Source organism: Acipenser ruthenus, chromosome 37 (genome assembly GCF_902713425.1).
Source record: "Acipenser ruthenus chromosome 37, fAciRut3.2 maternal haplotype, whole genome shotgun sequence".
In the NCBI taxonomy this organism is placed as follows: domain Eukaryota; kingdom Metazoa; phylum Chordata; class Actinopteri; order Acipenseriformes; family Acipenseridae; genus Acipenser; species Acipenser ruthenus.
In genome coordinates, this window is record NC_081225.1 from 8,720,826 (window position 1) to 8,742,934 (window position 22,109).

Here is a 22,109-nt window from a genome sequence, read left to right on the forward strand (position 1 = left end):
CCTAATAACTGACACACTTTTCAGCCAGTAAGATGCTTTGACCCCAAAGACACTGTTGGGGTGAAATTACCTTAGAAGTAAAGCAGTGTGTTACTTCATGGAAGGCAAGACATGCTAACTGAGAACTTCCCCAGAGTCATGCAGCTAAACCAGCAGAACTCAACAAAGACATTATCCAGTGTGTGGAATCCTACCTTGTACCACAGTATGGAAGCTAAGAGCACCAGTGATACCTTTCATGTTTTAAAGTTCAAATTTACTGGGGTCATTTGTCCAAGGGCAAAGCCTTCTGCGTCACCAGTGAAATCCATGTTAGTCCTCTTTGACAATTGTGACAGAGTAGGGGGAGGATAAAGGAAAATGTAGTCTTGGGGTTAAAAAGGGTAGCAGGACTACATCCCCCATAATGCCTTGGGGCTGATTGGCTATTGAGCCAATAATCAGACGCACCAGCCTGTGATCAAGTATATAAAAGCAGGACTGAACTGGTTGTCTGTCTGCCTCTGGGTGAGAGGCCTCTGTGGGCAGACCTGGTTTCATGGAAGGACTTTTCTAAGTTTACCTAGCGCTCCTTGGTGGAATTAGACTTTTGTTTTGTTTTTGCATGAATAAATATACAGGTACCGCCTTGTTAAACTCATCTATTGTTGTGAGAAGTGTTTCTTTTTCATTAGAAGACAGTGATAAAGGAACTGAAAGTGACGAAGCAAACCCTACTTTGCCACACAATGTATAGTTTTGTCTTTGAAAATGTACACCTTCAAGTACTGATCGTGGTGTGGCTAAGATAATAGTGAAACCTGGATTTGCTCAAACTGCAGTGCAATTTCTGGAGTCCTCAGCGTTCTGTCAAAGATATTTTTTGGTTCTGTTGTCTGAGTAACAATCCCAACTTCCTGTTCTGTTGTCTGTGCCTGTTTGACGTTGATAATGGGGGCGTAGCCCACGAGTGTATGTGGCAAACGTGAGCCGTTTCAGGGGCCGCTGCATTCACAGTAGAGAAAAAAAAAAAAAAACAACAGACCAACACTGATGCAAAGCCCCCCTCTGGACACTTTTAGGATGGCTGCATTTACACTACAAAAAAAAAGGCTTAAGCCGGCTTAAAAGTGTCTGGTATAAACATGGTATCAGTAACTGCATGTGCAAACTGGGACCTCCTTTATAAAAGACTAGCGGAATCTAGCTGTTTCTGCTTCTCAGATATTTGTCAATAAATGTCAAGGAATTAGATTTTTTTTTTCAAAGCACCTAGTTAAAGGTATCCATTTCAATAGGTTGCATTTGTGTTAGAAGTCATGGCACAGGGACCTATTGGAGGTAACAAGCTACAGTGTAGGATTGAATGAAAACATCCATTTCATTTTAAAAGTAGTATGGGGCCTGAGTCAGGAAGCAAAAATGAGTTCAGAACAGAAGGTCGAAACAAAGTCATTTTGTTTAAGTAATAAATGCAGGGTTTGGTTTACCAAGCAAACTTTTAACAGCTAAAACACAGGGATCATTCTAAAATGATATTGGATACGGCCCTAGGGCAAGCCAGGTGCTAGCAAGGGAAAAAAAGCAATCACTTGTTTTATGTCCATGTTTATTCAATTAAAAAAAGGCAAGGATAAGTAGATGATTCAATCAGCACTGAAGAAAAACAGGCATTACAGTACTACTGAACCACTGCAGTCAACGATTTAGTGATTCAGTTTGGATGTTTCAGCAGTTTTGTTTTTTTTTCTCATTTAACTGAAATTATTTCTCCTACCTTGGAAATGATCGGGCGTTACTTTCTTCCTAGTATATGGCCAACTATAATTAGCACTGTTCAGACTTACGCAAGGTTTAATTTGTGCAAAATCAGTGTACACACAAACTTTTCTACTTGGGGGTGAAACTTGTTTCACTATTGAAGACATTGAGACTCCAAATGACGTTTCTGTTAGTATTTCTAAACATACAATTATCAATTGCTGTTTTGTTTTTGTTTGTTGTTTTGTGGCAATATATATATATATATATATATATATATATATATATATATATATATATATATATATATATATATATATATATATATATAGCCACAGACTACTTTTTGTTTTTGGAATATCTTCACAAGAACTCACTTGTAAAATATTTCCATTAGAATTTAATTGAAAAAAATAAAAAATAAAACGTGGATCAGCTGTCTGAAACACATTTTCCCTTTCCTGCCTTATTGCACCATATTTGGACAAGGTTACCTTATTGAGCTCCCTTCTAAATAATATTTTTCAGCTTTTGTATTGTCTTTGAAAGCAGGTGCTGGTTTAAATCAATTAGCAACACACAGTTTAGCACAGAGGATAAAACTGAATACGTTAAAAACATTAAGGCCCCACACAAATGGGGAAAATCCGTTTCCACATAACTTTTAATGAAAAGGTGTCTGCACGGTTTCAGGACTAAATACATTTGTTGTGACGGCCAGACCAGTAACTCGTGAAATGACACATTTATAAATAGGTAAGCCGGGGGAGCCATTGTTAAAAAGCCAACACATTATACAGTTGTTGAAAATACAGAGACTTCAGACTAGAGTTCACCATATAGCCACGACAGAGGCACTGTAATGTTTGACAACATTCCTAAATTCTTGCCTGCACAGGACACTCCCACACCCAAAGCCAGCCTCGACGAACAAGCAGCTGTACCAGCTGACAGAACAGGGAATAGCAGTTTGTTTACGTGGTAATAGTGGCGTCGGAACCGTATAAATGTATTTAAAAATATTACTTCAGCACAGTTAAAAACGCCGTCGACCGACGATGGAGGTGTTCAGCAAACTGACATCTCTGTTCCAGCAGGCGCTGGAGACGGTAAGTAAAGAAGAGGGAGTCAGAGCTCGCTGCGCCCGCAAGAAAATACACTTTTGTCCCCGGCTTTATCATGGCCTTTTGGCAGTAAGACACGTAAAAAGAAGTGCTGTTCTTTATTTTTTAAATTCAGTATTCAAAGTAAGCACTGTAGTTGATGTTCTGTATTTAATGTATTACACGGTCATATATTTGCTGATGAATGTCTCCGATTTTTCAGTTCCAAGAATCAACAGGTAGTTTTTCATTAACAAACAAGCACAGGCTGAGCTAGCTTTTCCTAAGTCAGGTACGCTGCTGGAGTTATATGAAGCTGGAACTAAATAAATAAAAGGCTTTTTAGTGTTTGTTTTTAAAATAGTGCAACACCCCCGAACTGTCATTTAAAAAGTTACATCTTTTTTTAGGTTGCACAGGTCCAGGACACTGATCCTCGACATTAGTGACCCTAAAGTTCAGATACCGTAGTCTATCTACCGTATTTACGTGGAAAATGCCACTGGCAAATAAAGGGACAATACTCTATGCATATTATATAATGTCATTGTCTCACCTTGATTTAACATGCCAAAAACAAATCTCTTTTACCATGTTGGTAGTATTCAAGGGTTTCCCATACGATCAATTTCTTATCTGTGGCGTTGGTATTATTATTTTTTTAATAAAACATTAACAATGTTTTTGTTTTTTTCCCGCACCCAGCGAGAGCCCTCAGTTAATTTACACGATTCCTTTGTGGAGCACTGGAAAGGAATCACAAACTATTACATAGAAACCTCTGGTAAGCACCCAGCCAGACTTTGCTGCTGTTTCAAGTTTGTCTATTCCATTCTTCATTGATAGATGTCGAGCAGATTGAAGTAGGGTGCTGTGTAATTCTATCTTTTCAATATGTTCTAAAATGTGCATTCATGTGTATAGAGCTTCCACTCAATACAAACCCCGATCATTCACACACATTTAGGAATGGTTTCATAGACCCACATTATCCCAGCACAACTTTAACTAAGGTAACATTAGGTAGTCCTAATTAGTGGTAATCAGGGTCTGTGAAACCATAATGTTGCATTAAGCCAATTCACTTCATGCTGTCGAGGAGTTTTCAGATTCCCAATAAATGCTCTATAATACGTAGATTCATGTGAAACATTATACCATCTATAAAAATAATGTGAATGTAAAAAAATAAAAGGAATTGCTTTTTGACGTATATTATTTCACTGGTATTTACTATTTTTTCTTTATCTCAACTGTTTCCCATCAGAAGCTATCCATTCTAACCATTGGCCATTGACGTTAAGTGTATTTCTGTGTAACCCTTATTACATTAATAAAAATACAGTAAAACATAAGCTGTGACAAAGTATAGGCAAGCATGATAAAGCACAGAAGAGCATGGGACAGCTTGTGGGGGGGAAAGCTGTGCAAGTGTAGCAGGGTAAACCTCAAATGGAAATTATCTTTCAGATGAAACGACCCCGGCTAAGCAGACAGACATCCCATGGCGTCTGAAACAGATGCTGGATATTTTGATTTATGAGGAGCAACACCAGGAGGTGGAAGAAACAGGCCCTTGCATGGAGTATCTCCTGCAGCACAAACTCCTGGAGACTCTCGGTACATTAGGCAAAGCGCAGGTACCACCCCTAGTTTTATACTGGAAATGTGCTGTTTACTAAATTAAGCTCGCAAGTAGTAAGTAACGAACTAAAAAATAGATCCCCAATGTTATTGTTTTTTGTTTCCAGTATCCTCCAGGAATGAACCAGCAAGTCCTCATATTCTTCACAAAGCTCTTGGGACAGATTCAGCAGCCAATGCTTCATATCATCAATGTGTACAGACCAATACAGGTATGCAAAACAATAATCAATGCCTTCTCGTTAATTTATTGCACCATTCCTGCTTCAAAAGTAAATGTAACCAGAGGTTCTGTGGAGCGTCTCCTGTGCCGCTTCAAAAGGGTGGAAGCAGAGAGCTGAGAAAGTCTCTGGAGGTGGTAAAGACATACATCGTTCTGATTTATTTTTTGCTTCTTTTTAAACAGAAGCTAATTCGACAGTGTGGCATTCTTCCTGGATCACAGTCAGAGAAAGAGGAAGTCCAGTTTCTGTATGTGATTTGCAATAAACTGAAACAGGATCCGTACCTCCTTAATTACATTCTTGAGGTATTTATTTATTTATTTATTTTTTAATACTTTCTTTCGGTCTCGGACAGTTTAGTGCCATAAAAGCAGCCACTAAAATCTAATTCCTGAGTCCATGCACCCGCTGTTCTTGTTCGTGCCAGCATAATGAAACACGCAAAGGCAGTTAATGTGGTTGAGTAACTGCAGCTCTAATGCTTGTAAGTAAAAACTAATATATATTGTCATTTAAACATTATCTTTATACAAAATAGTGTCGCGCTGGTCATTACAGAAGTGAAGGTAGAGCTCCGCTACCTTTCCCTCTGGGAGTGCGGCGGCCACACCTTCAAGATCACAGGGAGGACATGGAGCGTGTCTCGCTGTCTCTCCTGTGCCTAATTTATATGCCTTCATGAAGCTGTGAGCTTGGCTTGTTGTCAACTGGTTCTTGTTAACTTGCTCATTGTTTTCAACAGCAGTAAACAGAGCAGTAAGCAGAGTGCGTGTTCTTGAGCTCAGCCAAAGTGCACTTCCTTCAGACAGACAGACTCTCACTTCACATTCACCTCAAATGTCAAACGCAAGTTGGTTCTTCTCCTAAACCCCTTAATCAGCATTCTTAACATAGTTGTTTTGTTGCTACACAGATCTGTTTTACAATTTATGTCTGGTAAATTCAGTTTCCAATTTATTGCTCTGTGTCCATGTATAACCCCACTACAAGAAGACATTACAGAGAAGGGAAACCAGGCTAGTCTGAGGGCTTAATGGCATGAGCTATGAGGGCAGGGTAAAATATTGAAAATCAGCCTAGAAAATAAAAACAAGGTAAGATGGGATTTAAATAAAGTTAATAAATGGTCTAGCTACATTTAACCCAAGGAAGTACTCCAAACTTAGCCAAGAGATCATGATGAGAGGGCACGATAAATGCATGGAATAAACACTCGGAACACTGAGCAACAATTATATTCTAACCAAAGAACCTAGATTCCATTGGATGGAACGTATGGGTCCAGATTTGTCAAGATCTTTACACCGAAATTACAAAACTGTTAAGGTTAATTTAAGCACTGAAACGTGTACCTTCAAGTTCATTCATTTTGGTTTAAGACCTTGATGGCCCATGGTATACTAGCAAGATGCAAACCTTGCTAGATCAAACAACTCTTCCCATTCCCAACATGGCTTATGTTCTGATGTCCTTATGTCAATCCTGCACCAGCATTATCTGAGCATACGAGGTATCTGCATTGCAACCCTTTATGTCGTCATTCCAGGCCAAGAGTGAAGTAGGCAAGCAAAGGCACAATTCTACCTCAGGGGATGAAGATGGTCGGCACAGTGCAGCTAAACCCAGTACAGCTGCAGCTTCCTCATTGAGTCCATTGAGTGATTGTACAGCACTGGGTAGCAGGGCTGCTGGATATGCAGAACCCTCCTCTGGTACACAAGCGAGACCAGCCTCGTGCTCCCTAGCACACAAAGCAGACACCAACCTGGTCCAAGCCTTAATCAACTTAAGCAAAAGTCAGGTATGTACAGCTGATATAATGATTATTTGTTTATTTAGCATACGCCTTTATCCAAGGCGACTTACAGAGACTAGGGTGTGTGAACTATGCATCAGCTGCAGAGTCACTTACAACAACTTCTCACCCGAAAGACGGAGCACAAGGAGGTTAAGTGACTTGCTCAGGGTCACGCAGTGAGTCAGTGAATGAGCCGGGGTTTGAGCCGGGGACCTCATGGTTACAAGCCCTTTTCTTTAACCACTGGACCACACAGTTCATAAATACATCTGGATAACGTAGCTGGATGTACATGTACAGAATAAATACACAATACTGTTAAAAAAAAAAAAAAAAAAAAGGTAACTGCCCAAAAAAATAAGCATCGATCTATATGTCTATCACACTCTCCTATTGATGTTTATTCTTATCATATGTACTAGTCAGATGGTTGGATTGGATCTCAATCAGATTAAGTGCACATAATTATGATATTGAATAAGGCTAGCATTAATTTAATCCAAAACATGTCTGGTTCTGTTTTTCAGAAAAGCAAAATTGCACTCAAATCCTGTGAAGCCCTGCTGCTATTGGTTGGTATACCAAAGGAAGAGACAGCCAGTTACCTGATTGAGAACACTGCGCTTTGCCAGCTGGTCACAGACAGGCTGTGTGAGCTTTACAGCCAGGTCCCTACCTCTATAGACCCTGCGGATATTGAGACAGTCGAGAGGGTTAACTGGAGGTACGTGCAGCAGCCTTTAAGCTTCACTTCAAAGGCCAATCAAACATCTACTGTACGTTTTCAAAGAACAGAAACCAGGGATTAAAATGAGCATAGTAGTTGCTAATCAAGCATGTGTTAAAACCTGAAATTTTTTATGCAGTAGGAGTCTTATTCCCATCCCTGGAGACTGTCCAATTGTAACCTTATAATTAAGAAAAAAAAAAAAATGGCGATCACTCTGAATGACTCCCATTCCACAGCACGTAATCCATTGCTGGCTTTACTATGAGCACAATTACACCTGAGAGCATGTCCGCTAGGATATCTGCAAACAAGCTGTGTTGTGACTAGTTCAGCTCAAAGCTTGAAATTGCCAGTGCTGTTGTGCAGTGGAAGCCTGATTGTATGTCACTATTAGACAATATGTGCTATTCAGTGTTTTGCATGTGCTGTACTTAGTTGCATAGTTCTGTGATAGATTAGTTGTTATGCTTCAATGTTTAATATGTATGTGCTTTCAAGTAGTTTGGTATGGCAGTTAATGAGTTTGAAATTATGAAATTAGATACCAAAAACCGCAAGTTGGCGTTAGAGGTTCGCTTGAACATTTGTAAAGATAACAATTCGGATGATTCTGTGGAACCGCTGTTCTGAATTGTGTATTGTTGTTTTTTATTCCTATGCTGTATTTGAAATGATCTGTTTCAGAGGCCAGTTTTCAAAACGTCGCACAGAAGAGGCTGCTGTGTTTCCAGGGAGAGAGCACCTTGAAGCGTTTTTACTGTGGGTAGACTACTGCGATCACCTTCTGAAAGAAGCTCATAGGGTAAGCCAGTCAAGATGTTTATTTCTGTACTTACAAAATGGAAATGCAGCATACTGTTTGTGCATGACTGGGCTGCTTAATTTGTAACAAAATATTAACAGCAGTCCTTTTGAACGGTGAATGGATGCAGAATCGTAAAATCATGTTTACACATTAAAAAAGAAATTATTTCAGGGATCGAAACAAGACTCCTGTTGCATAGCAGTTTCACCCATTTCAGATGTTAATGTGTGTTTGATAAGCCCCAGTGTATAGGTAGAAAGCTCAGATGTGTCTTACTAAAATAAAACTAAACCCAGGAATGGAGCAAACTGGTATGCAATGGAAGTGTTATTTCTAACTCTGTATTTTCAGACTGGTAGTGTTCTTTATTTATATATATATATATATATATATATATATATATATATATATATATATATATGATCAATAATTATTAAACACATTTGAAAACATGAAATGCAGTAATTGTTTTCTTTTTTTCATCAGTTACTTGCTTCAAGTTTGGCAAAAGTAATACATCAAAGATGGCTTATTGCAGTAATACAGCCACAACTGCTGCAAATGTAAGTCACTTATGTTGTTTCCTATTTCTGAGCAAAATAATACCTTTGATCATACCATACACATCTCACCTAGTATGAGTTTGAACGTATAGAATTTTCCGTGAGTGTTTAACCAGTCTCAGACATATGCAAACATATTGTGTTTGCAAAGCAGTAAGAGTACAGGGCAAGGCAATTTATTTCATGTTCCGTATTTCTACGCACTCTTTTCCATGTGCAATTAATAGCTGGACACATGGAGTCTTCTACACATCCTACACATTGCAGTAATAAATAAAAAGTGATAGAGAGCTTCTCATGATGACATATAATTTTAAATGATCTTTATGTAAATTAATTTTATGCATAACATAGGTCCTTTTGTTCAAGGTCTTTTGCCTGATGAAGGGGCATATGGTCTTGAAAGCTTCATATATACATGTATTACCAACTTCAGCATTGTACTTTCCGTTCCAGGTCAGAAATTGGGATGCTGATCACCACGATACTATTAACCTTGGTAGTGCGTCAGATCTCGTCTCCCGTGATGTTAGGAGAGGTGGTTTTCTTTTTATTAGGAAATCAGAAAGAGCCCGAGCTTCCGATGGACAGTGAAAGCCATGCGTTACGATACCATCTCATAGAGCACTGTGACCACATATCTGACGAGGTGGGATATATGTTTCTCTATATGTGCCTCAGCATGTTCAAGCATTATAAAAGGAATGTAAGTACTAGTTAATGTATTTCTTTTTTTTTTATTTTACTCAGATCAGTGTTGCAACACTGAGGTTATTTGAGCAATTGCTGCAGAAACCCCATGAGCACATCATCTTTAACCTGGTTCTGAGAAACCTGGAGCTGAGGAGCTATATTGCACATAGCAGTGCCTGTGGACTGGAAGACAGGCATGCTGTGGCTCATGAACAGCTGGATGATACAGAGTAGGTGCTTCCCGCTGCTCACCTTCTCATATACATCAGGTCCTGGGGTGATCCTGTGGGCATTTTCACCATCACTTAAAATAACACTGTTGAATCCCTCTAATAGTCACATAAATGGTAGTATACATATAAAGTATTGATATAAGTATTTATAAAAGTACACAATCCAGTGCTATTAAGACAGTTGTGTGGAAGAAAGCCAAAGTTATTGCAATTTAAACATGTCCTACAAATGACATTCTCTCTCTTTCTCAGTGATACAGTGGGCTGCCACAGGGTGTCACTGTTGCTAAAAGAAGTCCAGATAAGAAGCACATCTAAATTTCGTGACATTTTGTCTGATACATAAACGGTACACTAACCATGTTGCAAATATTTGTTTCTATCATTTTTGGGTGAGAAATATTTCAAGAGAGGTGTTAGAAACTCCAAACGGTAATATGTCTTCATGGAGCGGAGCTTTCCATGAAATTGTTTGCAGCAGATAAGAATTCTCTTTGTAAGCAAACTCTTTTCCCTGATAACTGCTAAACTTCAAATTACTCGCAGGGAGTTGGAAGAGGATCCCTTTTTCACAGGCATGTACCCAGAGAGTGGTTTCCAGGGCTCCGAACAACTGCTGTCTTTACCCCCCAGAGAAACAGCAGTGCGGCCTGCTGGAAACACAGGGGTAAATGACATTGTAAATAGGTGAGAAGCTTACTTTTTTTTTATTTTTAATTTTTTATAGTCTGAACCTTCTGCGAACTGGTGTACCTAGTCTTTCTCAGGGTGTCGGACGATTGGGCACAACTCCAGTTAATACATTCTTGCATTTGTGGCTTACAGGAGTTAAAAACAGGCAATTTTCTTCTTATTAGCACTAGCAACAGTATCACTGGCAGCCCATTTCATTGCGTTCCTTGTAGATAATTTCTAGCAACTTTGCAGTAGGCTTTATTTTAGTTAGTCACAAAATAAGTAAAATGTTACACATTTGTTTGCAGTGTAAACTCAAGTTAACAGACTGTCCTTAGGAATGTGTTTACCTTATACCTGTACATGGCTCTTCTCAGTTTTTATTAGTGAAATAAAATGGAGGCCAGCACTACTAAGGATGAGAAAAGTTTAAAATGGTTGCCTTCATATTCCAGCTTTCTCTGTCTTGTTCCACAAGAAGCAAAAACTTCTCAAAATGTACTTGAATCGGGATATGACACCTACGTGCACGATGCTCACACACTGGTAGGTCTATACCAGTAACTCTTCCAAAGCTGTTTACATAAAATGACTTTTAATTCAACATTTACCTTTTGTAAAAAAATAAAAATAAAAATAAGCATTAGAAAGAATCGTCTGTCCTACTGTGCACATTATTGTAATAGTGTATGTTTCACTGTCTGTCCAGTTTCAAGATTGCACTTCCTACTCACTAGAATGGGGCTGGCCACAAGAGCTGAGACCACTAGAGTCATCCACGCCTGACTCCGACTTCTACGAAGGCCACTTCCTGAAAGTTCTGTTTGACAGAATCACAAGGATACTTGATCAGGTACCCTAGCACTGACCTTTCACTGCATGACGGTGTGTTTTGTTTGTATGTATTCTGATGTACTTTTATTACATTAGATGTGTGTTGCCGCTGTAAATACTGTGTTGGATACAAACAAATATATATTTAAAATTTTTCTTTTGCAGCCTTATGAATTGAATCTCCAGATTACATCAGTTGTATCAAAGCTTGCTGTATTTTCACATCCTCACTTGCATGAGTATCTCCTGGACCCCTACATTAACTTGGCTCCGGGTAGCCGATCCCTGTTTTCAGTACTTGTGAGAGTAAGTATGATCAGCTGATGATGATTAGAATAACAACAGTAAAGTGCCGCCAAGCATGGGACAGATGGCAAACTGGTGATGTAACATTGTATTAGAGTGTGGCAATAAAAAGGTGCAAATAACATTGAAAGAAAAGGCTGGGCAGTGGGCCATTCTGCTAACAATCAAACTGTATTTGTAGGTGATTGGAGACCTAATGCAGAGAATTCAGCACATACCCAACTTCACTGGAAAGTTGCTGCTTGTCAGAGAACAGCTAATAGGACTGGAGCCTGAAGCAATGTAAGTCCAACGTGTAAACATCATACAAGAGGGAAGAGTTGATTATGTTTTCAGTTGTCTCTTTATTAATGAAGGTAATAGAGACAACAATCTTCAGTGGCTAAATTAGCTCTCTTTTGTTCTCCACTTAGGACGGATCACCTGACGCTGTTAAAGGGGGTTACAGTCCTGGAGGAGTTCTGCAAGGAATTGGCAGCGATAGCTTTTGTCAAATACCCTGTGGAAGAACATTAGCGCACGGCACAAACATATTGTGGGCAATGGTCACACAAGTGACACAAGTGTGTATGAGGTCTACAGGAATGTCTTACACTTCTACAAGAAAACTGAAGTATACAGGAAAAAAACAGTGCTGCAGATTTGCATTGACTATGCAAGAACATATAGACACATGTGCACCCTTGTCCGACACAAATTACAGGAGAGTTATTTTACTGGTCCAAGTGCTGTGGTTATCGTCCATGTCTGTTGAAAACTTTGTTGTAGATAAGCCATGCTAATGTATGACACTGCTGTTTTTTTTTTTTCATGTTTTAAGTACTTTATGATATTTATGTAATCACAGTATTACATATATATAGGTGATTTATTTTAAAAATACATCTGTTGTCTGCAGTTGTGGAAGATTTCCATTAATATTTTAAAGATTTGTATTATTTGTGGAAAAAATGATGCATAGTATTCCATGTGAACCTGTTTTATGTTTGTCATACTGCTGTGACATTTTATCTTCTTTTATTGAAGAATGTAACTTCTTTTATTTAAATAATTGTCCTTTTAGTTTGGAAAGAAGCCATCGCTACTATGCAGCAACATACCAGCATTTGGACTTGCAGTCTTAAGATACAGTATGTGCTGAAAAAGTGTTAACTTGTCGACTCACGAGGTTTGGTATGGTGTATGAAAGCATGTTTTATGGGAATTAAATCTCAAAAGAACGTCATATAGTCCAGATTTATCACTTAGAGTGCATTATTCTAAATGGAACACATTTACAGGAGAAGATTTTAACAACAAATCAAGGCTGTACTAATGGATCATTTCTAGAAGATGTACTCAGATATGTGCCCTGCAAGTGCATTTTCTTCCAATGGAAAAGCTAGGGGTTTGTGGTCCCTGGCCTTTGATGCATAATTGGTTAGAAAACAGCATTTAACTATGGAGTCATGGGCTGCATTTAGCACACTATTGCTTTCACCAACACAAGTTGTTCAAAACCACATATCCCCAATTAGATGGGACTGACATCTATAAAGGTTTGGTGAAGCTTTTAATATGCTTGTGTAATCCAGAATCTTATAAAGGTGTTTACAATGTTTAATCCCACCACCTTGTATGTGACTGGTAAAATCTTAACACATAACAAAAAAAGACAGGCAAAAAGCACACAGACTGGAGGAACCCTGTTTCAAAGTGTTGCTTCCGTTCAGTTTCTGGATGTGATTTCCACTGTGAGAAGTAGTCTCCATTCTGCAAACCAGTGGGTTTCACTTTAGTGAGAATTGCATGCAAAAAGGCTAAATGAGCACACATGGATCAAACATGAAGGTGAGTAAAATATCTTTACAGTCCCTTCTTTAGCACAGGTTATCATGTAAGATTTTAACATGCATCTAAGCATGGTGACAGTGGACAATAGAAACATAGTATTACTCCTAAACCCTAACCGCACCTGAGATTATTAACAATACATTCTTATAAGGCAAAGCCTAGCAAACAACCCTGTTCCCCAGCTCTTCGTTAAGTAGAAATCGCTTCATTTTTTACATACAGTACAGTGCAAAGTTTAATGGAAGTTAGGTGCTCAGTTCTTGCATGCTGTATCTGTGTTTTCTCTTCCGTTGATCTCTTGAGTCAGTAGTATTTCGGTTTTAAAATAAGGCATGGATAGGAACAACAGAAAGCGAAGCCAGTCTTTGCAGGATCTTGTCTTTCAGACTGTCATTGTCTACCTTCCACCAGCGGAACTTGTCATTGTTCAACACTGGAGGAAGCCCATCGCCTGCATCGCTGGTAGAATTGTGTTCGATAGACAGCAGTGTATTAAAACAGATCCCGTCCGTGTTTCCTGGGTTTTTTCCGTGATGCTGCAGTCCTAGAATACCCAGGGTTTTAATCTTTACTTGCGAGAGCTGCATGCATTCCTTCACTAGCCTGTAAACAGCTTCTTCGACCGTATGTGATCTCTCGGAGGGAGGGGTACCAGATGCTGTGACTGGAAGGTGCTCACGTTCCCCAGCGGCAAGCATCAACCACAAGTCGTTGTTGGACTCAGCATATGCTACCATGACTCTTTGGCAGATGACTGGGCATGGTAGTTCCACAGGCAGGGTGTGGGGAAACCAAGGGCTCTCTTTATACTTAACGCCAGCCTCAATCAGAGGAAGGATGTCCTTGGCTCTCAGAGGAAGGGGAGAAACTCTGTCCCACCACTGAGCCTGAAGGGATTCTGAGTCAGCTTCTGCTGTAGTCTTTATACTGCCACCTAGTGGCGGGAAATAATGAAGAAACATTTTACAGATACAGTACAAAATTTCCACTTGAATATAGAGCCAGTAGAAATTCTACTGGTGGCAGCCTCTTTGGGGTTCCTTCTTAACAGTACAAATTCTTCTGCCATTAACAACAACTGCTGCCAGTAGTTAACTGTAGGGCTCAAATAGAGAAATAGTTTATTATTGGCCTTAATGGAAATGGGTAGTTATATTAAGAATCTGTTTTTCTGCAGCAGCAAAAGCAGCTGCCTTAGTACCAGTAAAAAAAAAAAGGTTTTGTTCACACGGATGCTGATTTTTTTAATTTAATATACAAAACAGCCTACTGACCTGTCACCTCTGCAAGAAATGTAAATCTGATCCAACTAGGACCGCTTTCCTCGACGAGCAGAAGGGTGACAGGGTCGCACTCCAGTCCAGTCTCTTCCTTCACCTCTCTCCTCATCCCCTCTACAATGGTCTCGTTCTCTTCCATTCTTCCGGCCGGTAGATACCACGTCTTATAGCAGTCTCTCTTTGCCTCCTGCATCATCAGGACCTCATTCTGTAATTGAGAAAAATAAATGACGATTACACAGTTCTGTTTTGAGCCTCGGAGGATTGGAAAATCCCAGAAAACTATAAAAAAAAAATATGCAGGTAAGAAGTGTTGTTGTTATGGCAGATGTTACTGCTAGTAGAATTTTGCTGCTACCTGTAGCTAGACAAAACTAATTCTCAATATAACAGCCCAATTTTCCTTTCTCTAAACTTAAGTCCAATAAATTATGAATACAGTATTTCACTTTCTTCACCTCTGATGTTAAACAAGTGGGTTTGTTGGGGGTTTCTTACCAGCAGTAGAATTTGTACTGGTAACAATAACAACCTCCAAAAACACCTCCAGATTTTCTACTGACTGTTATTCACTTTTATTATTTTGATTTTCTATGGAGTTTGATAACGTGGGTGCAGTTATTCTGTGTGTTTGTAATTTCCTGTATTATATTGAAAGTATTACCTTTTTTTAAAACTAGTTCAGTGATTGGGATACTGTACAGTATTTTGAAACGCTTGCAGATTGTGGTGCATTACCAGTATACTGGTGTCGTGTTATTTTGTGGTACATGTCAAAAAGTGGTACACCTTGTACTGCGCAAATTATTTTAAGTCAGAAAAGGAAACGCCCATCTAAAAGGGGTAGGATGTACTGAATTTGGTAAATATGTGGGTGAACTAGTTTGTCTTGTTCCTAGTAATATTATTATTATTATTATTTATTTCTTAGCCGACGCCCTTATCCAGGGCGACTTACAATTGTTACAAGATATCACATTATTTTTATATACAATTCCCCATTTATACAGTTGGGTTTTTACTGGAACAATCTAGGTATAGTACCTTGCTCAAGGGTACAGCAGCAGTGTCCCCTACCTGGGATTAAACCCACGACCCTCCGGTCAAGAGTCCTGAGCCCTAACCACTACTCCACACTGCTGCCCCGCAGTAGTCAATCACAACACTTCCGAATCAATGTGCCCTCCCATTTTCTGACGTCACACGGGTCATGTTTTGGCCCTACACCGGCACTGAGTGTGATAATAGCTCACCTTATCATTAAAGATGACTGCGCTGACAATATAGCAGACATTTTTCCTTATAGCGACTGATCGAACTGTTTCAGGAGATGAATCAAAGCCGGATACCTGGATCGCCTCGCCTTTTAAAATCTTGTCCACCTGATCTTCAGCAGAGCCCATCACTATGAGTGTAGAATACAATAACGTATTAGTATATTATTATATTATTAGTACATCATGTAGGCCTATTGCAACTGAAGACCTTTATCAATGCACGATTAACCACAGGCATGACGCTTATAATATATCGGGTGTCGCCCGATGTCTTAACATCAAACTGTTAATCGTTTAAAGTATTGTAGCGATCTCTACAGTATTAAACTCGTCGCTTGAAACAAACCGTAGGCTTGCGTACACTGTCGTGCATACGTCTTTTGCATTTGTGCTTCCTCGATATTGATCCATTTACAGTGTGTACTGTACGGCAGTGCTGCACTGTGAGTAGCATCATGGCTTATAGTTACAGTAACAGCTGACACAGCTCCTTGGCTGAGATTCTAGTATAACAAATCACTGTGACGTGGTGCTGTCACACACAGAGAAGTCATCGTCCGAATTACAAAAAATAATCACATGCCTGGAAAAAATGACATAAGATTACCACATACCTTTTACTAGTCTGTATGCTTATTTCTACACGGTAATTACAGTACCAGCGGAAGTTCTACTACGCGTTCCCAATGGTTGGCTCGCTGAGGTGTTGTATTCCTAGGGAACGTCGTACAAGTCCCAGACTAACGATCCAAAGAAAACTATTTCTGTCACAATACGGGCGTCATACAAAATGTAAGCAGCAAGTTGTGATACGTGTTTAATGTTTCAATGCCTCGATTTCACAATGTAAAAAAAATAAGAAAAAAAAGCCGCGAGGTTGATTTCTCAATATTTAATTATTTATTTTACTTTTAAATAATGTATTGCTATATCCTTAATCTCGCGTGATTTAATTTACCTCAGGAAAGGTACCGCATTTACTATAATTTGTTAATGTAATGTGCATTCTGCTTGACGCCTTGTTTTCTAGTACTGTACACGTGGCTTGGTTGTTTACCAACTACATACAAAGTGGTCAAAAAGGGAAACCTGCAAAATGTGGCACTTTGTAGACACTTTGTGTAAATGGAGGTCAGTCACGTAACTGATGAATTTCTTAGGCTTATTATTATTATTATTATTATTATTATTATTATTATTGGCCGATGTCCTGTTTCGGGATGGAAAATGTATTGCATATGATAGATATTTGCATACTATTTTCTTAATGCTGGAAAAATATGATACATTAAATTTAAAAAGACGTAAAAGACCCAAAACAGCATAACGTACCATATTTGAACGGAAGTTGTTTATGCATGCATGAGCAAGCGCAGTGTGTTGCGTACCACTTTTTACTGCGTACCTGAAAATAACACTAAAAACCAGAAATTGGTACCTCGTCAGAATGTGGTACGCTGTGACTGACTACTGCACACATCACTAAGAACAAGGCAAACTGTAGTTCACTCACAAGACCGTATGTTTACAAGTTTAGATAACCCAATTTGTTGCTCATCAGTTAAAGTCACGTACATTTGCTAAATTGTAAAATATATATATATATATATATATATATATATATATATATATATATATATATATATATATATATATATATATATATATATATATATATTAAAAATAACTTTAAGGGCCAAACTCAGTACACAGTACCCCCTTCAGATGGGCGTTTCCTTGTTTTCTGAGCTAAAATCATTTGCGCATGCCCGGGTAAGCGCAGTACACGGTGTACCACGTTTTTACGAACACCACAAAATCACACCACACTGGTAAAGACCATCCCTAGGCGGCTTACCGTGTACCCTATTTTAAGTTATTGTGTACATAAAGCATGGAGATTGAGCCCAACAAATAGGCCTAAACTCCAGCATACAATAACATCCTCCAATAAAATAATTTTACCTTCAATTATTTTCTTTCTTTTTATTTATTTTTTAAATATTTGTGTTGTTTTGCTTTTAAAAGAATGCAAACCAATGTTTTAAAATTATATTTCTTATTAAAAGTATGACTTGCCCTCCTTTTTTGTGCTAATCTCTTTCAAGTATTAAAATCAGTATCTAGCATGTGTTTTCGTCTGTTGTATTGTAGCCCCTAACTAATACAAATACAGAACAAATTGACCCGCGTCTAGTTTTTGTTTTTAATCGTCATTATTTGGATCTATGTTCAGTTTTTATTAAACTCTGAGCAGAATTTCCGTTTACGTTTATTTACAAAACATGTTATCTCTTAATCATTCAGGTGGGTGTTGCTATTGCAAAACAAGCACGTATTAATGTATTTATTTATTTATTTTGGTAAAATAAATAAAAAGCTGACGGTGACAGCACGCATCGTTTTCCTTCACTACCAGTTGACGCCTAAAGTTAGTTCATATTACACACATCCTCACTTCTGTCAACAGGAGAGTCGAGGGTAAGGGTTAAAAAGGGTGACACGCTTTCTTTCCTTTTTTTTTTTTTTACTCGCGCATGCCCAGTTTGGGAAATTATAGACTTCTGATTTCAACGGGAAGGCACTAGCCAGCCTGGAGCTGCTCCGAGAAAACACAGCGAAGTCCGCTTTGTAAAATAAAATTATAGAATCACACAATCTTTGCTTTTCAAACAATACACAGGGAGATCTAGAAACTTTCAAAAACCCAACACGATGCAGAAAACGGTTCGATAAGACTGGGATAAGCGTTCTAATATGTGGAGTAGACAACGCCAACGCCTGGATCTGGGAAAGATAATTACTGGGAAGGAATCGGCGTTGTTAGCACGACTACCACGGAGCAGCTGCGTTTATTTTCAATTTTCACGAACATGGGTACAACATTAACGCAACGTCGTGGTGTGAATTTATTTTCCTTTTGTATTTTGCTCTCAAGCGGGATCGCAAGTGAAAGTAAGTAAGGTAACTGTTTGAACTGACTGACAAATATTTTCCATTGACTTTGTTTTATAACAATCAGTTTTATTTGCATTTTTAGCCTGCACATTATCAAACCAACATTTTTTTGTACTAATAAATAGCTACTTTTAATTTGAATAAATATACATAATATAGCTTCGTTTGAATTAGTATAAAACATGTTGGCTGGTTGTATTTTCTGTTAATAATTGATTTATTTGAGTCTCGGTTACAGTATTTGAACCATTGGAATTGACTACTTCTGTTTACAGTCCATTGCGTTGAATCATATCTCAAGCGTAAAAACATGTAATTCAGTTTATTATGTATCATTGCTCGTTACAAGAGCGTAATAACTGATGCATTCTGTTTTGAAAAGGTGTTACATGTGGACCACGGTTTGTTTAAGGGGAAAAAAAGCGGAAGTGTAGCGGTCATCACATTTCTTTTATAAACCGCTTTCTCCGAGTCACGGTTTCCTTATGCTCTAAATAAATCCGCTCTTATTTGGAAAATGCCTATTTTTATTACTGCCAAGAAGCAGACTTAACTTATCCTGTTACAATAGTGTAGTAGAGCTTGGCTAGAATTTACCTCACAAATTCACGTGATGAGGGTACACATGTCTTATTGGGCGATGTCAATGTTATTATTATTATTATTATTATTATTTATTTCTTAGCAGACGCCCTTATCCAGGGCGACTTACAATTGTTACAAGATATCACATTATACATTATTTCACATTATACAGATATCACATTATTTTTACATACAATTCCCCATTTATACAGTTGGGTTTTTACTGGAGCAATCTAGGTAAAGTACCTTGCTCAAGGGTACAGCAGCAGTGTCCCCCACCTGGGATTGAACCCACGACCCTACGGTCAAGAGTCCAGAGCCCTAACCACTACTCCACACTGCTGCCCCAGGGGATACAATTAACTAATATTTAGGCAAAATAGTATTCTCTCTCATTCTCTCTATCTATCTATCTATCTATCTATATATATATATAATTAAACATTCATTGTGGAAAGAAAGGTGCAGATGTTATATTACTGTTTAGATCGGCATCTGTGTTACAACGGTTGAACCACGCAAGGTTCAACCGTCCCAAACCTCGTCTCAATGAACAAGCTGTTACTCACATTTCTCTGCAAGCAGGTTCATTTTAGATCTCGTGTTCAGAACGGGAAAAGACGTCATAGGTCAAAATTCTTTTGAAAAGCTGAGATACAAAAACAAATTAACATCGTGGAGTAATGTGAAATAATAATAATTGATGCTTAATACATTTTATTAACGACCGAACTGACTGTTCGTTTTAACCATTAAATCTGTAAACAATATGATTTATATAGTTTAGCAACTTCAAATGAGTCCTACGCTTGATAATTTTTCTTCTTCAGAGCCGTGCTTGTCGATTCTCTTGGCGACTACTGCTAAAGCAAGCATACATGCTGAGGCTGTGTTCATATATAATACACACTTAATTAAAAACGGATTTGGGTTAAAGTTAATTTAACTAATGTGGGCCTGGAACAATGAATCGCCGCAGAAATAGACACTTCTTAAAATAAGCATTATTCTGATGTCATTGTTTTCAATCGTAGACGTACACAAAAGATTGTAGTACCTGAAAGGCAATGCATTATTATCGCAGCTGTTGGAGCACAATAAAAAGTTAATGTATTTGTTTAGGAAGTGTGAAGACTAGCAGGTGCAGTGGAAATGGCGGCTCAGAAGGAGAGGTCACGTGCTGGTTTATTAACCCCAACTCGCTTCCATAGAGCAGAGCTTCACAACCGTGTTGTCTTGATGTGCCCCGTACAAGACCAGAGACGTGAAAAGCATTTCTGTACCTCAAATTGCGTCACTTTGTGTTTTTTTTTTTATTATTATTTAATAATGCATAATGTGATAACGTGATAACAGCATTATCAAGCTTTCTAAACTGAGAATCTGGGCACTTTGAGGAACCTGTTAGTTCACCTGTATGTCATCCTTACATCTGTACCTCTACTAGGTATAGTTGATGCGTTATGCAGGGATGGAAATAAGACTCCTATTGCATAGCACTATGACCTGTTCCAGGTTTTACTGCAAGCTTGATTAGCCACAGTGTATAGGGAACAAGCTCAGGTGTGTCTCTTTAAACTCCTAGTAAAACCAGGAATGGATCAAACTGCTGTGCAATGGGAGTTTGATTACCATCCCTGTTATGGGACTTTGTTATAATGCTAATGGCTGCAATGCGATCCTCAACTCCTAGACATTTCAGATTGCACTCTGCTCTAATACGTTTAATTCTCTGTTATACAAATATGGAGATGCAGTATACTCAGATTTTTTTTTTTAGTAAAAATTAGCCTTTGCACAATGACATAACATTAACACAGCTTGAACTGAATGCCCCTATTCAGGAACAATGCTGGAAAAAGCAGTGTTGTATTGTTTTGCTTATTGTTTTAAAATCAGACTGTAGTCAGTCTTTTTCCAGAAGCTTATCTCCTAATCCCCCTTTCGCTGTAAACTAGTGTTAACCCTGTCAGCAACAAATTCATAATTTATTATGCCTTTTAAAAGTACGTTGGGGCTTTTTACATTTGTTCTACACAGCACAGCTTTTTACTTTTGTTTTACAGTGCATCTTTTTGAACCCTAAGTGCTCTGATTTATAGGCAGTCATTTCCTTTCTTGCCACTGTTAATTAATCATTAAACATTTCCATGAAGGAATATGTGAACTCCAGGTCTGCTGAGCTGGGCAACTTTAGTTGTGTAAAGAAATAAATGTTGCACACGCAGCATATACGGCTTCTTTATTAGGACCAGTCTACCCAATTGTATTTGGCAAGGTGGCAATGGAGCATGTTGAACCCTGGGTCCCTTGATTACTCTGGAAGGTCAAACAAATGCTGTAGTTTATCTAAATAGCACCCAGATGATGATGATGATGATGATGGTTACTTTCAAGTGGACAGTGCACCCATCCACCGAGCCAAATGGTTTGAGGAGTGCGACGCAGACTGCATGTGTCTTTCATGGTCCGGATACTGATCCAGTTGAGCACGTTTGGGATGAACTTGAACAACGCTTTTGTCATCGTAATCAACCAGAAAATGAATGTTACCGCTCCATTCTGCTTTGTAGTAATAGTTTGAACGGCATGACAATTTAAGATAACTTCTAAAGCAGAAATCGAAGTATGGCTCCAGGGGAGGGATTAAAAAATGATTTACTTGAATCTATTTATTTAGCGGGACATTCCTAGCTACTGGTAATTATCAGATCTGAAGTCGATGTTGAACACTGTACTGTGCAACACCTTTGATAAGAACCTTGATCTATTTATAGCTCTAATCTTTTCTCAAGACTCCAGCGTATGGCCTTTCATTGGACTGAAGT

General features: G+C 38.5%; 3 protein-coding genes across 7 annotated transcripts in view; 2 read left to right on the top strand and 1 right to left on the bottom strand.

Moving 5' to 3' along the window:
- The first annotated feature begins 2,602 nt into the window (after positions 1-2,602).
- Positions 2,603-12,573, top strand: LOC117971685 (FHF complex subunit HOOK-interacting protein 2B-like). The gene is made up of 17 exons (XM_059008769.1): positions 2,603-2,849; positions 3,549-3,627; positions 4,314-4,483; positions 4,595-4,699; positions 4,894-5,016; positions 6,258-6,512; positions 7,037-7,233; positions 7,924-8,041; positions 8,531-8,607; positions 9,064-9,256; positions 9,358-9,530; positions 10,080-10,220; positions 10,664-10,754; positions 10,918-11,061; positions 11,208-11,348; positions 11,530-11,630; positions 11,762-12,573. The coding sequence occupies exons 1-17, from the start codon at positions 2,799-2,801 to the stop codon at positions 11,862-11,864; spliced, it is 2,262 nt and encodes a 753-aa protein (XP_058864752.1). The 5' UTR covers positions 2,603-2,798; the 3' UTR covers positions 11,865-12,573.
- LOC117962513 (8-oxo-dGDP phosphatase NUDT18-like) lies at positions 11,951-20,148 on the bottom strand. Of its 4 annotated transcripts, none has more exons than XM_059008771.1 (5): positions 20,089-20,148; positions 19,851-19,930; positions 15,811-15,866; positions 14,456-14,669; positions 11,951-14,115 (listed from the first exon to the last, which is right to left on the bottom strand). In XM_059008771.1, the coding sequence occupies exons 2-5, from the start codon at positions 19,906-19,908 to the stop codon at positions 13,502-13,504; spliced, it is 942 nt and encodes a 313-aa protein (XP_058864754.1). In that variant the 5' UTR covers positions 19,909-19,930; positions 20,089-20,148; the 3' UTR covers positions 11,951-13,501. The 4 variants fall into 4 exon arrangements, with proteins under 4 accessions (XP_058864754.1, XP_058864753.1, XP_034775775.2 ...); XM_059008770.1 differs by having other exon boundaries at positions 15,715-15,866; positions 20,089-20,145; XM_034919884.2 differs by lacking the exons at positions 19,851-19,930; positions 20,089-20,148 and adding an exon at positions 16,353-16,478.
- LOC117966128 (disintegrin and metalloproteinase domain-containing protein 9-like) overlaps positions 18,260-22,109 on the top strand; it is a 29,551-nt gene continuing 25,701 nt past the window's right edge. For both annotated transcript variants that reach the window (XM_034911572.2, XM_034911573.2), the window contains exon 1: positions 18,260-18,693. In XM_034911572.2, the coding sequence (XP_034767463.2) occupies positions 18,612-18,693 (82 nt within the window). In that variant the 5' untranslated portion in view covers positions 18,260-18,611. The remainder of the gene's footprint in view (positions 18,694-22,109) is intronic.